This window comes from Muntiacus reevesi, chromosome 7 (assembly GCF_963930625.1).
Source record: "Muntiacus reevesi chromosome 7, mMunRee1.1, whole genome shotgun sequence".
Classification (NCBI taxonomy): Eukaryota; Metazoa; Chordata; class Mammalia; order Artiodactyla; family Cervidae; genus Muntiacus; species Muntiacus reevesi.
The window spans coordinates 35,200,061-35,219,346 of NC_089255.1; the positions used below are offsets into that span (position 1 = coordinate 35,200,061).

The following is a 19,286-nucleotide window of genomic DNA, read 5'->3' on the forward strand; positions in this document are numbered from 1 at the left end:
TTCTTAAGGCATGTGTGGATGGGTGGATGGACATGTAGATGGGTCCGAGGTATATGGGTAGAGCTTAGTGACTTGGATGCTGGCCTTCTGGTATAAGACTTCACCCTCTCTCTCCCCCGTCCGTCAGCACAGATATGCTCCACACTCCATGAAGCTGGGGCTCCTGAAGGTTTTATCCTCTTGGCTGATGGGAAAGCCCTGGGCAACAGCCATGACTGGCTCCCAGACAGTGCAGCTGACAGGAGCCAGCTGTGACTGCACATAGACAGTGGTGTTCAAATGTCCCTCCTCATTCTCCATGTTCCTCTTCTGGGTCCCACGGAGCTGTTTCCCACCCAGCCGAGGATCCAGGGGTTCAGGGCAGACTGGGCAGTGCTGAGGCTGATGAAGCTAGTCTCACAAGGCTTATTTCTGAGGTCGACTGAGTCTCTGAAGTTTCTTGAGTTGACTGAGCAGCTCAGAGATAAAAGACTGAGAAAGAAACAGAGGAGCAGAAGCAGGGATGAGATCAAGTTATGGGGTCACACCCACCACAGTGCTCTCCTTAGTCTCCACCTGACCCCATGGCCTCAGAGTCAGGGAAGGGGAGAAGGACCCAGGACCAAACCTTCCTCTTCACTAGCTGCCGGCCCACTGGGCCTCCTCTTACCCCCAGACCAGCAGAGCATCCCTTACCTCTGTGGGGCGGGGGCAGTTTTGGAGAATAGCCTGGTGGAAGAAAGCAAAGAGTGGGTCCCTGAGCCACACCACTTTTTCACAAGTCCCCAGTCTCCCAGGAATTTTCCCCTCTGAACTGGTTCTCCCCACACTGGATGGGGAAGCAAAATCTGGGTTCTTGGGTTCCCCTTGGTCTGAGCCCAGCTTCCATCCCCCAACCCTGGGTCTGGGGCCCGTCACCCATTCTACCTCCAACTGAGTCTTCTGCTCCTCTGTGGGTAGTTCCATGAGAGCCTCCAGGTCGATCTCAGGCTCTGAAGAAGTTGGTTGATCCTGTTTGGGAATCACATGGGGCTCAGAGGAGCCCAGCCAGCTGGTGCTGGAGTGAAAGGCACTGTCGGATTCACCCATCTCCCACTATTTTCCATGTTCAGTTCCTCTCCTTACTCAAACCACCCATTCATCCTTCCATTCAACAGTTACCAAACACCTACTATGTTCTACCTGAAAGTCTAGGGTTCTTTTAAAAGAGTATCTTTAATTTCAAGAGTTATAAACATTGTTAGTAGGAATATAAAATGGTGCAGCTGCTTTGGAAAACAATTTGGCAGCTCCTTAATATGTTAAATATAGAGTTATCATTTGGCCCAACAATTCCACTCTTAGGTCTGTTCCCAAGAGAAGTGAACATATATATTCATGTAAAAATCACATATGAATGCAGTTCATAGCATTATTCGTATTCAAATGACCATCCACTGGTAAATGGATAAATAAAATATTATGTAGCCATACAGTATTTTTCAGCAATAAGAAGAAATAAAGGACTGTGTCATGCTACAACAGGGATTAACTTTGAAAACATGTTAGTGAAAGAAGCCAGTTACAAAGGCTTCATATTATATGATTCAATTTGTATGAAACATCCAGAATAGGTCAATCTATAGAGACACAAAGTAGATGGGTGGTTGCCTAAGGCTGGGAGTGGTGATGGGATGGAATGGGGTGTGACTACTAACTGGTACAGGGTTTCTTTTATGGATAGTAAAATGTTCCAAAATTAGACCATACTGATGGTTGTACAACCTATGAAGATAGTTAAAACTATTTGGATTTTACACTTTAAGTGGGAATTATATGGTATGTGAATCATCTCAATAAAGCTAACTTTGAAAGTTATTATAGTCATTGCAAAAATTTAAGCAATACATAGTTTATAAAATTAAAAATGAAAGAAGGTAAAGAGAGTAAGAAACCAAACCACTGACTGGGAGAATATATTGGTAAAAGATATATCTGATAAAGAATATCTAAAATATACAAAGAACTCTCAAAACCAACAATAAGAAACAAATAATCCCATTTAAAAATGGGGAAATCTTGTATATCTGCCTCACCAAAGATAATGAAGACAGCAAATAGCATATGATGCTAACATAATATGTCATTAGGGAATTGCAAATTGAAATAACAGTGAGATACCATTACATACCTATTAAAATGGCAAACAAAAACAAACCTAAAATACCAAATGCTGATGAGGCTGTGGAGCGATAAGAATACCTGTTCATTGCTGGTGGGAATGCAAAATGGCATAGCCACTTTGGAAGACAGTTTGGTACTTTCTAACAACACAAAACACTCCTATCACACAAAACAGCACTTGTGTTCCTTGATATTTATCCAAATGAGTTGAAAATATATCTGCATGGAAACCTGCACATGAGTGTTTATAGCAGTTTTGTTCATAATTGCCAAAACTTGGATGCAACCAAGATGTCCTTCAGTAGGTAAATGAGTGAATAAATGGTGGTGCACCCAGACAATGGAATATTATTCAGTGCTAAAACAAAATGAACTATAAAACCATAAAAAGACACGGAGGAAGCTTAAATGCATGTTACTAAGCAAAAGAAACCAACCTGAAAGCCTATGTACTGTACAATTCCAACCAGATGACATTCTGGAAAATTACAGAGACAATGAAAAGACCAGTGGTTGCCAGGGGTTACAGTGGAAGAGTGGTGAATGGGTGGGACACAGAGGATTCTTAGGGCAGCGAAACTACTGTATGTGATACCAGGAGGGTAGACACATGTCATACATTTGTGAAAACCCTTAGAATATAAAACACCAAGAGTGAATCCCAATATAAACTCTGAATTTTGGGTAGTTATGATGTATCAATATAAATTCACCAGCACTAGTACTCTAGTGGGGGGATGTTGATAGTGGGAAAGCTATGCATGTGTGGGGACAGGGAGAATATGGAAATTCCCAGCACCTTCTGCTTAATTTTGCTGTGAACCTAAAACAATAAAGTCATTAAAATTAAAAATAAAGTCATTAAAAGAGAAAAGCTGCACGGCAAAAGAAACCATCAACAAAATGAAAAGGCAACCTACTGAATAGGATAAAATATTTGCAAATCATAAGGGGTTAATATCTAAAATATATAAAGAACTCAGACAATTCAATAGCAAAAAAATCTAATTTTTAAAAATGGGTAGAGTATCTGAATAGACATTTTTTCAAAGAAGACATATAGATTGCCAACAGGTAAATGAAAAGATATTCAAAATTACTCATCATTAGGGAAATGAAAATCAAAACCACAGTGAACTATCACCTCACACCTGTTAGAATAGCTATTATCAAAAGGACAATAACAAGTGTTTCTATAAGTTAGTAAAGACATATTTTTCATTTTACATCTTTGTGTACCATTTTATTATTTTTTAAAAAATTTACCATGTGCATATATTTTAAAAACAAAGATAGCAAAAAAATAAATAACAAGTGTTGGTGAGGATGTGAGAAAAGGGAACCTCTGTGCCCTGTTGGTAGAAATGTAAATTGGTGCAGGCACTATGGAAAATGGTATGGAGGTCCCTCAAAAACTGAAAAATAGAACTACCGTATAACCCAGCAATTCCATTTCTGGGTATTAATCCAAAGAAAATGAAAGCAATAATTCAAAAATGTATATGAACCCCCATGTTCACTGCAGTGTTAATTTGCAATAGCCAAGATATGGAAACCACCGAGGCGTCCATCAGTGGGTGGATAAAGAAACTGTGGTGTGTATATATGCACTGGAAAACTATTCAGCCATAAAAAAGAAATCCTGCCATGTGCAACAACATGAGTTACATTGACAGTATTACGTTGAGTGAAATAAATCAAAGAAAAACAAACACTGTATGATCTCACTTATATGTGGCATTAAAAAAAAAGAACTCATCAATAAAAGAGCAGATTGGTGGTTGCTGAGGTGGGGATGGGGAAAGGCAAAATGGGTGAAGCAAATCAATAGGTACAAACTTCCAGTACTAAAACAAATAAATCATGGGGATCTAATGTACAGCATGGTGACTAGAATTAATAATTTTGTACTGCCTATTTGAAAGTTGCTAAAAGAATAAATCTTAAAAGTCCTCCTTGGGACTTTCCTGGTGGTCTGGTGGTTAAGAATCTTCCACTGCAGGAAGCATGGGTTTGAAAAAAGAAAAAAAAAAAAGTCCTCCTGTCAAGAAAAAAAGTTTGGTGGCTCAGTGGTAAAGAATCTCCCTGCCAGGAACTCTCCTGGTGGTTCAGTGGTTAAGAATCTTCCTTCCTACCTTCAGAAGCAGGGGACATAGGTTCAGGTTTGATCTCTAAGGGGACTAAGATCCCACGTGTCGCGGGTACCACAACTAGAGAGAAGCCCATGTGCCGCAACCAAAACCCGACACAGTAAAAAAAAAAAAGAATCCAACTGCCAATGCAGGAGGCAAGGCTTCCATTACTGGTCCAGGAAGGTCCTACAGGCGTCAGAGCAACTAAGCCCGTGCACCTCAACTATTGCCCCACAGCTCTAGAGCCTGGGAACCACAACTACCGAGCCTGCACACTGCAACTACTGAAGCCCAGATGCCCTAGAGCTTGTGCTCTGCAATGAGAAGCCACCACGATGAGAAGCCCTTGCACCATAACTAGAGGGAGGTGCTCACGGCAATGAAGACCCAGCATAGTCACAAATAAATAAAATTATTTTTAAAAAAAGAAAAAAAATTTTGAAACTATGTATGAAGACAGATGTTAACTAGGCTTATTATGGTAATCATTTTGCAATCTACACAAATATAAAATCATTACATTGTACACCTGAAACAAATGTTGATTATACCTTAATAAAACTGTTTTTTAAAAATTTAAGATGTAAACTCAAGGTTTTGTAGTGCTTCATCAGGGACTTTTTTAAGTAAAAGTTGCCTGATGGGGAAGGTCATGACTTCTAAAACAGGTTGGTGCAATTTTCTTGATTCATGGCAAGGTCCACCACTGCTTCTGCATCATCAGTGCGTATATCAATATAGTTGAAAAGACAAACAACTTCTTGCATTATTTATGAAAATAGTTGTAGACCCGCTGAAAAGGTTCTGGTGTCACCAGAACACACTGCAAGAACTGCTGCCTTCTCCATTTTTCTATGGGGTTGTTGAGGGTTTTTTAAAACTGATTTAAGAAGCTTATTGGTTTGTTTCGATTCAGATTATCCCTAGCATTCCGTGTGTCATGGATATATTATTTGGGGGAGGCATTGGAGAAATAGGTGTATTATTTAATTGGAAATAATGTTTTTCTCCAGTTTGAGTTTTGCTTCCTTTTTAAAAAAATTTTTTCTATGCTTAGCAGGATCTTCTCATACTGATTTGGGTAAATATTTGATATTCACCTTACATTTTTCTAGATGTTTGATAATTTCACCTTTTCTATCTGAGTATTTAATTCTCTGGAATCTATTCATTCAACAAATGTGTCCAGTGGCTACTATTAACCTGGCACTCTGAGCTTGGGAATTTCAGTGAACAAAACAAAGCTACTGCCCTCAAAACCTATCTTAGGAGCAGTTGAGGAGACATAATTAAAAACAGATGCATTAAGTAATTTAGTTGTATAAATTGTTTAAAAGTAAGTGCTATTGGGGGGAACTTTTTGGGTGGTGGAAATGTTTCATATCTTGATGAGGTAATGAATACACCCCCTACTTTAAAAATAGGCAAATTTTATTGTCTGCCAATTATGCTTCAATAAAGTTGATTTAGAAAAGAAAGAAGGAAAAAAAATGCCTCAATTACCCTCTCGTTCCTTTCACTGCCAATGGTTAATCATTGTTACTAGTTTTGGTCTTTCTATACCCTTTTAAAAGTAAATTAGTGCTAGGATTCTAAGTTAGTTCTTTCACCCTAAGCTCTAGACTTTCTCCTTTGCTTCCTTGGTTTCTAGCTCATCTAATTTAGCATTCATTCGTTAAATGCATCCTTATTGAGAGCATGTTGTGCACCAAGCATTGTGATGAGTTCTGGGTCCATAACAGCAAGACAGGCAGATATGGTCTTACTCCTGAGAAGCTTATATTCTCCTGAGGGATACAGACAAGCAAAATGGTAGTTATAATACAGGGTGATGAGCACTCTGATGAGATATTATAGGAGCACATGAAAGGGGAACCTAGCCAAGACCGGGGTTTAGGAAGGCTTCCAGGAAGAAGTGACCTCTAATCTGAGACCTGAAGGCTGAATAGGAGTTAACAAGATGTTTATACTTCTGATGATGGGGTAACAGGGACCGGATTTATTCTCTCAACATCAGTAACTAGTCAGAAAATAATTAGAAAACTAGACAAAAATAGATGAGCAGTGTTCTCAGACTTTAGGCAACAGGTAACTCAGCACTACCTGGGAAAGAAGGGAAATGAAAGAGAGAAACTCTACAATTATCCTGGGTTTCATCCTGAAGGCAGTTTCCAGACCTCAGAGCAGAGATGCAGATCCCAAGCAGAGCACAGTGGTCATACTAAATTGATATGACAGGGATCAGAGTTTGGGGTTGAGGTGGCTCTAAATTGACAAGTTCTAGAGAGGAGGGAGTTATGAAGAAGGAAACCTCCAAAAACCTGCATAAGGGCTCTCCTGAGCTTTTGCTGAACACAAGGTACACATTCAGAAGGTAAAACTTCACGAGGCCAGATACTAGGAGACTCCGCAGGCACAGAAATGAACAGTTCCCTGACCTCACAGAGGACTGATAGGCAAATCAAGTTCCACTCAGCCAGAGTGGATGGTCTGATCTCTGATCACCCAGGAATTCAAGAAAGACCTTACATTTTTACAGGTGTAAGTTGAATGTTTTTTAAAATGTCATCACATCAAAAGGGCTGCTTCAAAATGCATGGTGTCATGGAAACTACAGGAATATTTCAAAACTCTGGGGTGGTCAACAGTGTCGCCTGCTGATAAGTACACTAGATTTAGCCCGCCCAGAAAGTGATACTTGACTTTGCCAAGAGATCTCAATAGAGTGGTGGGAACAGAAGTCAGGTTGCAGCGGTTTGTAGATTACAGTGGCTTGAATAGTGATAGGAAAGGAAGGGGGAAAGTTAGTAAAGGCTCTGCGTGCAAATCCATTCAGCAGCCTTGTAAAGGAGACAGGAAGTAGAGCATGGTAACCAAAGCGGGGCATAGTGTTAAACAGGAGTCTCCTTAAAACAGAAGAAGCTCACGCGTGTTTAAGTCCCTGCTTAGAAGCCGAATCTACACAACCATTTCTGGACAACAGGAGCTCCAGGGCCCCAAGTCAGTTTGCCTTGTGGAATCCAGACTTGGCTCTTCTCAAGACCCTAAGTCAGGCTGCACACCCAGTGAGAAGAGGTGGGGCCCTCCAACAAAGGAAGGCTGGGTCCCATTAAACTAAACTAAAAACAGTGATGCAACCTACTCCCGGAACCAATCCCAGCAGTGCTATCCAAGGTGGGCATGTGGCCGGGGGTAGGGGGGCAGCTGGTAGGGAGGGACTCTATGAAGGTAGAACTGAAGCAGGGTAAGCTGGAGACTGAGTTGCCTCAATCTCTACCCAAGGTGACCAGCCTCTACCTAGGGCTTCCCACCCACTTGCCTGCTTCCTGATGAAAAGAGGAGGGATTAGGACAGAACTCCCACCTGACACCTTTGGACAACTGCCATGGCAACAGCAGGTCAGGTATTTTATTCCAGTCATTTCCTGGGAGCGGTCTTCCCACATGTCCTGTTTTCTAACAGGACATGTTATGAGCTCATAATTCTACAGCTTTTCCCCTGCCTTGATCTTGCAAAACAAGATTCTTTGGCTATTGTCTCTCTCTAATGCCTGGAAGGATTTGCCCTGAGGTGTCTGAAATATGAGACTTTTTATCCAAAGGTATAACAATCTGAAATTGAAACAGGTCCAGAGAGAAAGGGTGCAGGCAGGAATGAAGGGCAGGGCAATGTCCTGCAAAGTCAAGTAGTCACAGGCCAAGAAAGCTTGCCTCTCCTGCTCCCAGCTCTAGGCCATCTCCCTCCCCTCCACAAGTGCTGCCAGGGACACGGTCAACACCTGGACCAAACTGATATGTGACACAGTGAGCCTGACAAGACAGCCTGGGCCACATGTATCACTCTTCCCCGCCCCCACTGCAGGACCACTGACACGGCTCTTGCCTGGGAGAGTCACAAACCCTTGCTGTCCCCCAAGAAAAAGACAGGACCTGAGTAAGGAAGGAGAGAAACAAGGACCATGGCATGTGGACAAGGAGGACTCTGGTCTCTGGCTTGGTGCAGAGGTTCTTGTCAGCCTCACACTAGGATCAGCAGTGGAGCTTATGAAAAAGACCAGTCCCTCGGCCCCACCCAGTAGTAGACTGAAATTCAGTTGAAGTGCAACAGGGGCATTGGATTATTTCTGAAGAACTTTGGGAAACCACAAAGCTACTTGAATAAACATTCAGGTGCTCCAGGCAGAGCCCCAGCTCAGCTACTGCTCCCAGGGCACCCTAGTGGTGTGACCCTGGGCTAGTTATTCAACATTTCTAAGCCTCCATTTCCTCCACGGTAAAACAGTATCTGGGGTTCCCAGGTGGCCCAGTGGTAACGAATATGCCTGCCAAGCAGGAGATTCGAGTTGGATCTCTGGTTGGGAAGATGCCTTGGAAGAGGAAGTGGCAACCCTCCCCAGTATTCTTGCCTAGGAAATCTCATGGACAGAGGAGCCTGGCAGGCTCCAAGAAGAGTCAGAAAGGACTTTGTGACTAAAAAACAACAAAACAGAATTTACCTAATGGACTTGTGGGGAGGGCTGGACACTGTGCTTAGGGTATGGTTAAGTGCTCAAAATGTTATTCTTGTTGTTGGAGCAACCTTTGTTACTACACTAGGATCTCTATTTGGAGGTATCTAGATAAAAAATAAAATACTGCTCTCCCAGGATGTGGTTGAGGGGAGTCAGTCAGAGCCAGGGCCAACGCTAGATCAGGCGCTGATATCAGTGGTCACTGTTGGTCACTCTGACATTCTCCTCCAGCACTATCCGTTCTGAGATGATGGAAAGGTTTTGTATCTGTGCTGGCAACTCGGTAGACACTAGTCACCTGGAGGTATGGGGCACTTGAAATGTAGCTAGTGTGGCTGAAGGACTGAACTTTTAATTTTATTTAATTTTCATCAGTTTAAAGTTAAATAGCTACACATGGCTGAGAGCTACAGGAGTGAACAATGTTGCACTAGACAGGTATGTGTGTTGAGGATGAAAGTAAATACAGACCTAAAATAAAAATAGTTCCTCTAGCATCTCATCTGAGCCTCAAAAAGTTCTACAAAAGCGGTACAACAGGCATTGATAGCCCCATTTTATAGATAGAAAACTGAGTCTCACAGATGTTGAGAGACCTGCTCCAGATTATACAGAGTGGGAGGCAGAGCCCAGACCAATGGGAGGCCAGTTTCAGGACTGCAAAGCCATGCCTCACCTGTGGGAAAAGCTTCCTCTCCATAGAGCACTTCTCTTGTGCCCTCCAGTCCCCAGGCCCGCCAGGTCCTACCCACCTGGAAGAGCTCCTGAACCTGGGTGTCCACCCACTGCTCCATCTCCACCCAGCGCTGGAGCTGCCCCCGGTCATACTTCACCGTCAGCCGGCTGGGTTTCCGGGACCGGGGTCGGACGGGGTCGGACTGGGACTTTGACTCGGAGTCCGTGGATGATGTCCTCCTCCTCCTCCCAGAAGCCCACTGGACCTTCTTACTTGGATTCTCCTTGTCCGAGCTGGGAGATGTGCAGGAAGTAGGGCTTGAAGACAGCATGGAAGGACTGATTTGGGCAAAGAGTTGGGAAAAATTGCCAGTCGGAGCAGGAAAGCCAGGGAATGAGGAGCAAGGGCAGAGGGAGAGGCCAGCAGGGAAGAAAGAAAGGCGGGCGGAGGCAGGGCCAAGGCTTCTGGGGGGGCGGGGGTCAAAGATCAACTGGCCTTTGTCTGGTGCTGGGAATGCCAGGCTCCTGGCTCCAGGCTGCCAGTAAGTGGCACTCCCGAGCTGTGCCCCGGCCTCCCTTTCTGCAGCTGCTGCAAAACAGGGATATAAACTGCACAGGAGCAAAGGTCAAGAGGGTGCCATGCCTCGGAGGTAGAAGAGGCCCTTGGGTCCTGAGGGGTGCGGGGCTGTAACCTGAATCACACTCACCAGAGAGACCTCAGCACCCCGCTTTCCTGGAACTAGATCCACTGGCCTTCAGAAGCTACGCTCATAGGGATCCTGCAGGAGGGGGGTCCCTGGCTGGCAAGTGCTCCTGCTCAGAGCGTGGTGCTGCCCAGGGCAGAGTCGCATCAGGGATAATTAGAGGGGTGGTGATCTCTGGCCCTCGTGGGGGCAGCACCCTCTGGTGTCTGAGTGTGAGCTGCCTTTAGGACTGTGAGGGAACAGGGCTTCCCTGGCCCTGTGTGTTTGCAAAGGTGAACTTGTCTCCCAAGCCCATTCCCCAGAGGCAACTGCTTAGGAAGTTATGTTGATCACCACATGACCCTCCCCTGACTGAGGTCCCCTGTCTGAAGTCCTGCAGACCTAACATTTACCCAGGTGTCAAGGACTATTACTTCAAGACAGACTTGCATTCTAGAGGAAGGGTGTTTTTGTCTCTTCAGTCTTTTGTAACAAAAATTTCCAAAAATTTTAGAAAAGTTACACAACAGAAGAATATATATACACACCTATTTAATGAAGAGCTAAGAAGGACAAATAAAGAATGAAAGTTACTCTGCTCTCCCCAGCTCTACTCCCTAGAGGCAGTTTCTGTTCTTAGTTCTCCTGTGATCACCATTAACCATTATCTCTTTGTGTAATAACACAAGTGTGTCCAGTTTATTTTATTTTTTATCTTCTTCACCATGCCACGTGGCATGTGGGATCTTGGTTTTCTGACCAGAGTCTTAACCACTAGACTGCCAGGGAAGTTCTAATTCACCTATTTTAGACGTATCTCTTATCTCCCAATATGAATGATAAGAAATTAGCTCCCTCACTCATACTCCCTCATCCCCTTTACTTCCTACATTCTTATTTTTATTTATGTATTTCTTTTTCATGAATTTCTTTTTAGGTCTTAGAGTGGTTGCCTTTGTGATGCTGAGTTTCTGTTTCCAACCTATCAATTTCAACTGTCATACAGTGACTTCTACAAGAGACTTTTAGACAAAAACTGATTGATGGTGATATTTTAGGCCCTAAGTTAACCCAGTTGGGGAGGTGTTTGAGGGTTGGAAGCCAGGATGGTAGCCTAGAAGCACCCAGGCTTCAGAGGAAGGCTAACAGATCCCGGTTCAAACTCAGCTTTCCCCCACCTTAGTCTAACAACCCTCCAGTTTCACAACCTGAGTCTGCTTTCTCATCTGCAAAATGGAGTTTGGAGAAGATTAAATGAGATGGTGGGAACTTTCCTGGTGGTCCAGTGGTTAAGAATTCACCTTGTAATTCAGGAGACATGAGTTCAATCCCTGTCGGGGAACTCTAGACCCCACATGCTGCGGAGCAATTTAAGCGTGCGCTGAAACTACTGAAGCCCGCAACTGCTAAAGCCGGAGTACCAGGACAGATAGTCTGCGCTTGGCAAGGATTCCATGTACTGCCAATAAGACCAGAGGCAGTCAAATAAATATATATGTAAGTATCAAATGAGATGATGTGTGTAAACATTTAGCACGATGTTCTATACAGAGTCCTTTCTCAACAGACATCCTTTCTCTTCCTTTCTTTGCCTTCTCATCCTCCCTGCTTTCCCGGTGAGGCTCTGTCCATCAAAGGCTGGCTCTGGAATTTCTCTGCAGTGGCTTCCTTCCTGATCCTCTTTGGAAGAAGATGGCAATAAGAAGGGGGTAGGGAGGCCTCTAAAATACAGCCTGTAGACTCAGTTGTTACCTTGATGACGTGTTACACAGTGTGATAGGCATTATTATAGTGCCCTCCCCATTTTGGTTCTGTCTCCTGAAGGGTTCAAGAGCCCTTTCAGGAAAAGGAACCAGAACAGAAGAGGCCATGGTTTTGTTCATTCATTAACTCATTCATTTAACAAAGATTTTATGAACTCCTCTGGTAGGCAAACATTATGCTCAATATTGGAGACTGGTGATCCAAAAAAGACACAGTCTCAGCCTTAATGGAACTTACAGTCTAGTGTAAAAATAAACATTAATCAACTAATCAAATAAATGTAAAACTGCAACTGTATTTCTTTTCTGAAGAAAAGGTAAGGGGTGATATAGAATGTCTAGTGAGGGTATGACCTAACAAGTGGTAACATTTGGACTGAGTTCTGAATGATAAGCAGGAGTTAACTAGGTACAGGGGAGAGGAGGGAATTGGCAGAAGGCACAGCATATGCAAAGGCCCTGTGGCAGGAGGAAGAGGGTAAGTATCAGGGACTGGAGAAGGTCAGTAGAGCTGGAACTAAGAGAAGAGGGAGGGGAAATCTGCTGGTAGTCCAGTGGTTAAAACTCAGTGCTTTCACTGCTCCAGGTTTGATCCCTGGTCAGGGAACTAAGATTCCACAAACTGTGAAGTGTAGCCAATAAATAAAAATTTTTAAAGAGATGAGGGAGGCAGAAGTGAGTCTTGAGGCAGACAGGGTGGGTCTATCCACTTAGGGCCCTGTGAACCATGGTAAGAAATTTTGTCTCTATCCTAAGAGCATTGAGATTCACTGCAAAATCTTAAGCAAGGGTGGTTGGGCAGACTGACATGTTCAGATTTTGAACAGAGAGAGGATCAGAGGGTGCAGAAGTCCTGGAGGTCAGTGGGGAGACCACTGCTATAGAGCTTGACTGGAATAAGTATTGCTGGTGATAGTGAGAAGTTGCGGATTGGAGAACTATTTAGGGGGTAATATTTAATAGAACTTGGTGATGTATTGGGACATGCAAATTTCATGAATGCCAATACAGGAACACAGGTTCATACATGGGACCTCTCTGAGCATATTTCCTCATCTATAAGCTGGGAATTGGTAAGACTCTGCAGGAGCACACAACACAGCCCCAGAGACACTTGATGGCACACAAAAGAGTAATGCCCATTATTTATGTATAAGTCTCCTTATTTACATTCTTTTGGAAGGGAATTTATACTATCTTTTATTTATTTATTTATTTATTTTCCCATTTATTTTTATTAGTTGGAGGCTAAATTACTTTACAATATTGTAGTGGTTTTTGCCATACATTATTTACATTCTTTTATCTCAGCATTGACCTATGCGTGTTACCACTCATCAATAAGTTTGCCCAAGATAAGGGAACTCGAATTTCAAGATAAGAAAAACCACCAGGACCACAGGTTCATATCAGGGTGGGGAAATAAAGAGGGTGCAAGCTTGGGCAGAGGCAAGGATGTCTGCCCTGCTGTCCCAGCCAGGCCTGGGTCCAGTGGTGGAATAAAATAAGCAGCAAGCAGGCCCCATCAGAACTAGATGTTTTCTTTCTTTCTCTTATTTAAAAAAAAAATTTTTTTTGACCATGCTTCTTGGTTCTTAGTTCCTCAACCGGGGGTGGAACCATTACCACCTGCAGTGGAATGCCCCCTGGACCACCAGGGAAGTCCCTAAAATATTTTATAAAAAAAGAAAAATAGTGGGAGGGAGGTTCAGAAGGGAGGGGACATATGTAGACCTATGGCTGATCCATGTTGATGCATGGCAGAAACCAACACAACACTGTAATTATTCTTCAATTAAAAATAAATTAAGAAAAAAAAATACATTTATTTTAGAAACATTTCTAAATTTTCTAAAACATTTAAAAATTCCCATAATCCTGCCACACAAAAACCACCACTGCTAGCATTCTGGCAAGTTTCTTTCTAGTCATTTTCTATGCACATATATTTAACATAGTTGAGAAAATGCTACATATAATATATAATTATTTAGAAAACATTAAAAGCTATTATCATTATTATTCAAGAAATAAATTTAGCAGAAACAGACTCAACAGATACAGATAGCAGACTTGCGACTGCCAAGGGGAAACGGGTAGGAGAGGGCTGGACTGGGAGTCTGGGGGTAGTAGATGCAAACATTTAGAATGGATAAACATCTAGGTCCCACAGTACAGCACAGAGAACTATATTCAATATCCTGGGATAAACCATAATAGAAAAGAATATAAAAAAGAATGCATATATGTGTATAACTCAGTCACTTTGCTATACAGCAGAAATTAACACAACATTATAAATTAACTATCAACTACACATCAATAAAAAAACAAGTTTAAAAAAGACACATTCATTGTAGGAAATTCTGAAATATAGATACAAGAAGCATAAGTTATCTGTTTGGTATATTTTCCATTTCTTATATGCATTCACTTATTTAGGATTTTCATGAAATTAGATCATTTTGTAATATATGCATGCTATTTTATAGCAACTTATTTTGAATAGTTTTTGTATTATACATATCTTTTTCAACACTGCAGCATTTTTAAAAATTTAGACTATGACTCAAAGTAAGAAATCCATTTAACTTCATGACAGATACACATACAAACATGAAATGAACGTTTCTTATGAAACAAAACTTATTTTTATTTTATTTTTTTCAAATGCTCATGGCGAGTCACGTTGTTTTCAAGACTCACTAATGGATTCCAACCTGTTCTGTTAAAGGCAGTTCCATGATCTAGTTACTCAGTCCTCTGCTAATAGAAACAGGGATTGCTATCAATTTTTTTGTGTGCCATTATAAATATCGCTACTTTGAACATCTTTGTAAGTATTCCTATTTTTTTTTTAGCACTCTGTGTTTCCCCACCCCCCCCCACCCCGTCCCCGTTCTAGAGGCTCCTTGAAAGGTTGTACCAGTTAAACTGTTTATAGTTTGATATCCTAATTTTTTCAATTAATGAATATGTTAGGGCTTCCCAGGTGGCTCAGTGGGTAAAGAATCCACCTACAATGCAGGAGACACAGGAGACTTGGGTTCAGTCCCTGGGTCGGGAAGATCCCCTGGAGGAGGGCATGGCAATCCACTCCAGTATTTTTGCCTGGAGAATCCCATGGACAGAGGAGCCTGGCAAGCTACAGTCCTTAGGGTCACAAAGAGTCGGACACAACTGAAGCGACTGAGCACACAACAGTTATATATTACTACGTAACAAATTACCCCCAGATTTAGCAGCTTAAAACAATTGTTGAGTTGCTAAGTCATGTCAAACTATTTTGTTACCCCAGGACTATAGCCTGCCAGGCTACCCTGTCCAAGGGATTTCCCAGGCAAGTGGGTTGCCATTTCCTTCTTCAGAGTATCTTCCCAACCCAGGGGTCGAACCTGTCTTCTGCATTGGCAGGCGATTCTTTATCACTGAGCCACCAGCAAAGCCTGCTTAAAACAATGGGTTTTTATCGTATCAGTTTCAGTAGGTGGCTTAGCCGACTCCTCTGGTTCAGGGGTTCTCAGAAGGGTGCAAGCCAGCACAGGCCAGTGTTGTTGGTCAGACACCTGCTCCCTGCCACGTGGACTCTCTAGCGGCCTGCTCACCATGTGGCAGCTGGTTTCCAACAGAGACAGGGTCCTGAGAGAGGGAGGGGGACAGGTAAGATGGAAGTCACAGTTTTTTTGTAACCTAATCTAGGAAGTGACATCCCATGACTTGCTGTGCTGTATTCTATTCATCAGAGGCCAATCACTAAGTCCAGAAACACTGAAGAAAGGAGATTACACACACGGGCATGAATACAGGCCGGTATGTATCACTGGTGATAATTTAGAGGTTATCTACCACACTGAACTATTGTGAACGTTTTTGACATTAGCAGAATTCCTCAAAAATGCCCTTTAGGAAATTCCCTGGTGGTCCAGTGGTTAGGACTCCACACTTTTACTACTGAGAACTGGGGTTCAATCCCTGGTTGGGGAACTAAGATCCCACAAGCTGGGCAGCACGGTCAAATAAATAAAGCCCTTTGAGGATTGCAGCAGTATCTGAGGGGACTTGTCTCTTTTAAATGATGATTAAACCAATGACAGTAGCCTCACCTTGACAAATATTGCATTACTTTCCTCAAAATTCCTTGGCCCTGCATTATCAAGGGAATTATTGGGTTTTAGATCATTAAAATACAACTTATTCAGCTATAACCACTTAGTGTTGAGTGGCTCAGTCATGTCCAACTCTTTGCTCCCCTATGGACTGTAGCCCACCAGGTTTCTCTGTCCATGGGATTCACCAGGCAAGAATACTGGAGTGGGTAGCCATTTCCTTCTCCAGATAATCAGATAGTTAGTACTAAAAATTGTTCTGTAAATATATTGTCCCTCTGTTTCAGTTATTGCCACAAAACAGTTATCGGAGAAATGGGTTTTCTCAGTGTGTGTCAAGCCAACAGACATAATCAAGCCAAAGATTGGAAGAAGGAAGGATTTATTATTATCTGCAGCAAGTCAAATTATTACTTGCCTTGGGGATTCCCAGGTGGCACTAGTGGTAAAGAACCCACCTGAGCGGGAGACATAAGAGATATGAGTTCAATCCCTGGGTGAGGAAGATGCCCTGGAAAAGGAAATGGAAACCCACTCCTGTATTCTTGCCTGGGAAATCCCATGGACAGAGGAGCCTGATGGGCTACAGTCCATGGGGTCACAAAAGAGTCAGACATGACTTAGCGACTAAACAGCAGCAATAGCAGCAAGTCAGGAGGAGACCAGGGGACTCTCTCAAAGCAGCCTCTCCCCTAACAGCGAAATTAGGGACGTTTTGAGCTAAGGGTATATGCACATGCTTTATCACAGGACTGTTGTTGGACTGTCTTCTCTGTTCTGACATTTCTTTGTTCGCTCAGGATCCTTACTACCTACACCTGTTCAAGGACAAGCACTGTGGCCATGGGGTCACAAAGAGTCAGACATGATTGAGCGACTGAACTGAACTGAACTGAAAGTGTTGGTCGCTCAGTCGTGTCCTATTCTTTGCAACCCCATAGACTGTAGCCTGCCAGATTCCTCTGTCCATGGAATTCTCCAGGCCAGAGTACTGGAGTGAGTAGCCTTTCCCTTCTCCAGGGGATCTTCCCCACCCAGGGATCGAACCCAGGTCCCCCACATTGCAGGCGGATTCTTTACCAAATGAGCCACAAGGGAAGCCTGAACTGAACTGAGCTGATATGCATATTCATGAAGAGGCTTGAGCAGAAAATTCTGCATAGAATTAGGGCAGTTTCAGGAGTCCAAGTCTTGGTGGATTGATGTCAGGAGGGTCAGTATCATTCTTCTGTCCTCCACCAGGGTGGGGGCCTTAGCACCAGCTGGAGTCAAAGATATATTATTATGTATATTCCTTGAGGAGGAACTAGGACTCTGCTTTACCACAGGACTATTATTTGACTGTCTTCTCTGTTCTTTCTTTGTTCCCTCAAGATCCTTGTTACCTAGACCTGTTCAAGGGCAAGCACTGTGGCCAGGCCTAGGTCACAAAATCAAAGTGAAAGTCACTCAGTTGTGTCTGACTCTTTGCAACCCAGGAATTCTCGCCTTTCCCTTCTCCGGGGGATCTTCTTCGAACTGGGTTCTCCTGCAGTGCGGGCAGATTCTTTACAAACTGAGCTATCAGGGAACACAAAATAACTTCAGCCAAAATGATCTCTCTCTCTCCCTCTCTCTCTCTCCCCTTCCGCTGCTCTGCACAGCTTGTGGGATCTTAGTTCCCTGTGTAGACATCAAATTGGTTCACATTTGGGGCCCCTGGCTGTGAAAGCCAGGAATCCTAACCACTGAACCACCACAGAATTCCCCCCAATGGCTTCTTTTATGTCGAGAATGCCATTTCTAATTCTCTTTCTTCAGGGACTCCCTAACTTATCTGCTTACAGATATCACCCCAAAATTTAAAGGCTTAAAACAAATACATTTGCTCATGATTCTGCAACGTGGACAGGGCTTTGGAGGTGTAGCTAATCTCTGCTGGATCAAGTCAACTGGGGCTAAGGGTGAACAATGGTTTAATGAGGCTACTCAGCTGCGGTGGCTGGGAGATAGCCAGACACCTCTTTCTCCCATCACAACCTCTCATCCTCCAGTCTTGCTCTCCTCCGGTGGCCTCTCTCTCCCTCAGGGTTGTCAAACCTCTTTACCTGACAGCTGGTTCTGAGAGGGAAAATGCCAGCCACAAGGCTGAGGTGGGAAAGCCACGTGGTACCACTTCTCTTCTGTCCTATTGGTCAAAGCAAGTTACAAATTCAAAGGGAAGGGAAAGGTAGACACCACCTCTTGGTGGGAGGAGCAGCGTGCACTTACAAGGAAGGTGAGGTCCTGTCTGCCACCGTTGATAGCGGTCTTTGTAGACAGTTCATTAAACCTACTTATAGAAACCACCAGACCACCATCCAAGACAAGGCACTCAGTGTTCCTTTTCTAGTATGGTGTTAAGGACTGCATGTTCTCACCAAACCACCCACTCCTAACATCAGTGGTTGGTACTGGAGGTATTGCAAATATGAAGGAAGCCTATAGCATAAACCCTGGCTTTCTCTTCCCCAAGTTCATATAGGGAATGTGAACCACATGGCCTAACAAAAGAGCTAACTCACCTGGACAGCTCCCTTGGGCCTGCAATGTACAATCAGAAAACAATATCATCTGGGGGAATTTCCTGGTTGCTTAGTGGTTAGTGTTCTGGCCTTTCACTGCTGTGGCCCAGGTTCAACCCCTGGTTGGAGAACTGAGATCCTATAAGCCACACAGCATGGCCAAAAAAAAGGAGAGAGAGAGAAAAGAAAACAATATCATCTGGAAATGCTTTGTAGGAAGGTAAGTCAGAATCACAGAAAGGGTCCAATATTGGCAGTCAAGAGACCTGAAGTGTAGAGATGGCCTCTGCTACATACTAGCTCTGTTTGTCTCTGAACAAACCAACGACCAATCTCTGGGCCTATATATAGAACATACAGCTTCCTATATGTAAGGGGAAGGGCTTTAACTGAGACCCCCAATAGCTCTGATGCTCTCTGCCTCTCCACAAACCAAATTTTATGAGCCCACCCAGAGGATAGCTGGCTCTGTACATACTGCTAGAGAGGCTCTTGGGAGTCACTGAGGACCTGAACAGATGAAGGGCAGGGCTGGAGGAGGGAACCACATGCCATGTGCAGGGTGGCCTGTAGTACATCTGCAAGCTGGTACAGAGGCCAAGACTAGGGCAGCAGTGGCAACAGACAAGACAGGATGGATGTGAGCAGTCACTGAAGAAGACTGCCGCCACCCAGGGCTGGCTGGATGTTTGCAAGGGAAGCCCAAGGAAAGGTAGGGGGCACAGAGATACT

The 19,286-nt window shown here is 43.5% G+C and overlaps 1 protein-coding gene across 3 annotated transcripts in view; it reads right to left on the bottom strand.

The window, feature by feature from the left end:
• Positions 1–19,286, bottom strand: part of PPP1R14D (protein phosphatase 1 regulatory inhibitor subunit 14D) — a 22,559-nt gene continuing 3,273 nt past the window's right edge. The window contains exons 2-5 of one of the 3 annotated variants that reach the window (XM_065940647.1): positions 9,613–9,798; positions 907–990; positions 676–708; positions 1–471 (exon numbers count right to left, since the gene is read on the bottom strand). In XM_065940647.1, the coding sequence (XP_065796719.1) occupies positions 276–471; positions 676–708; positions 907–990; positions 9,613–9,791 (492 nt within the window). In that variant the 5' untranslated portion in view covers positions 9,792–9,798 and the 3' untranslated portion in view covers positions 1–275. Of the gene's footprint in view, positions 472–675; positions 709–906; positions 991–9,536; positions 9,799–19,286 lie in introns of all 3 variants that reach the window. The other 2 variants (XM_065940645.1, XM_065940646.1) reach the window with 2 other exon arrangements.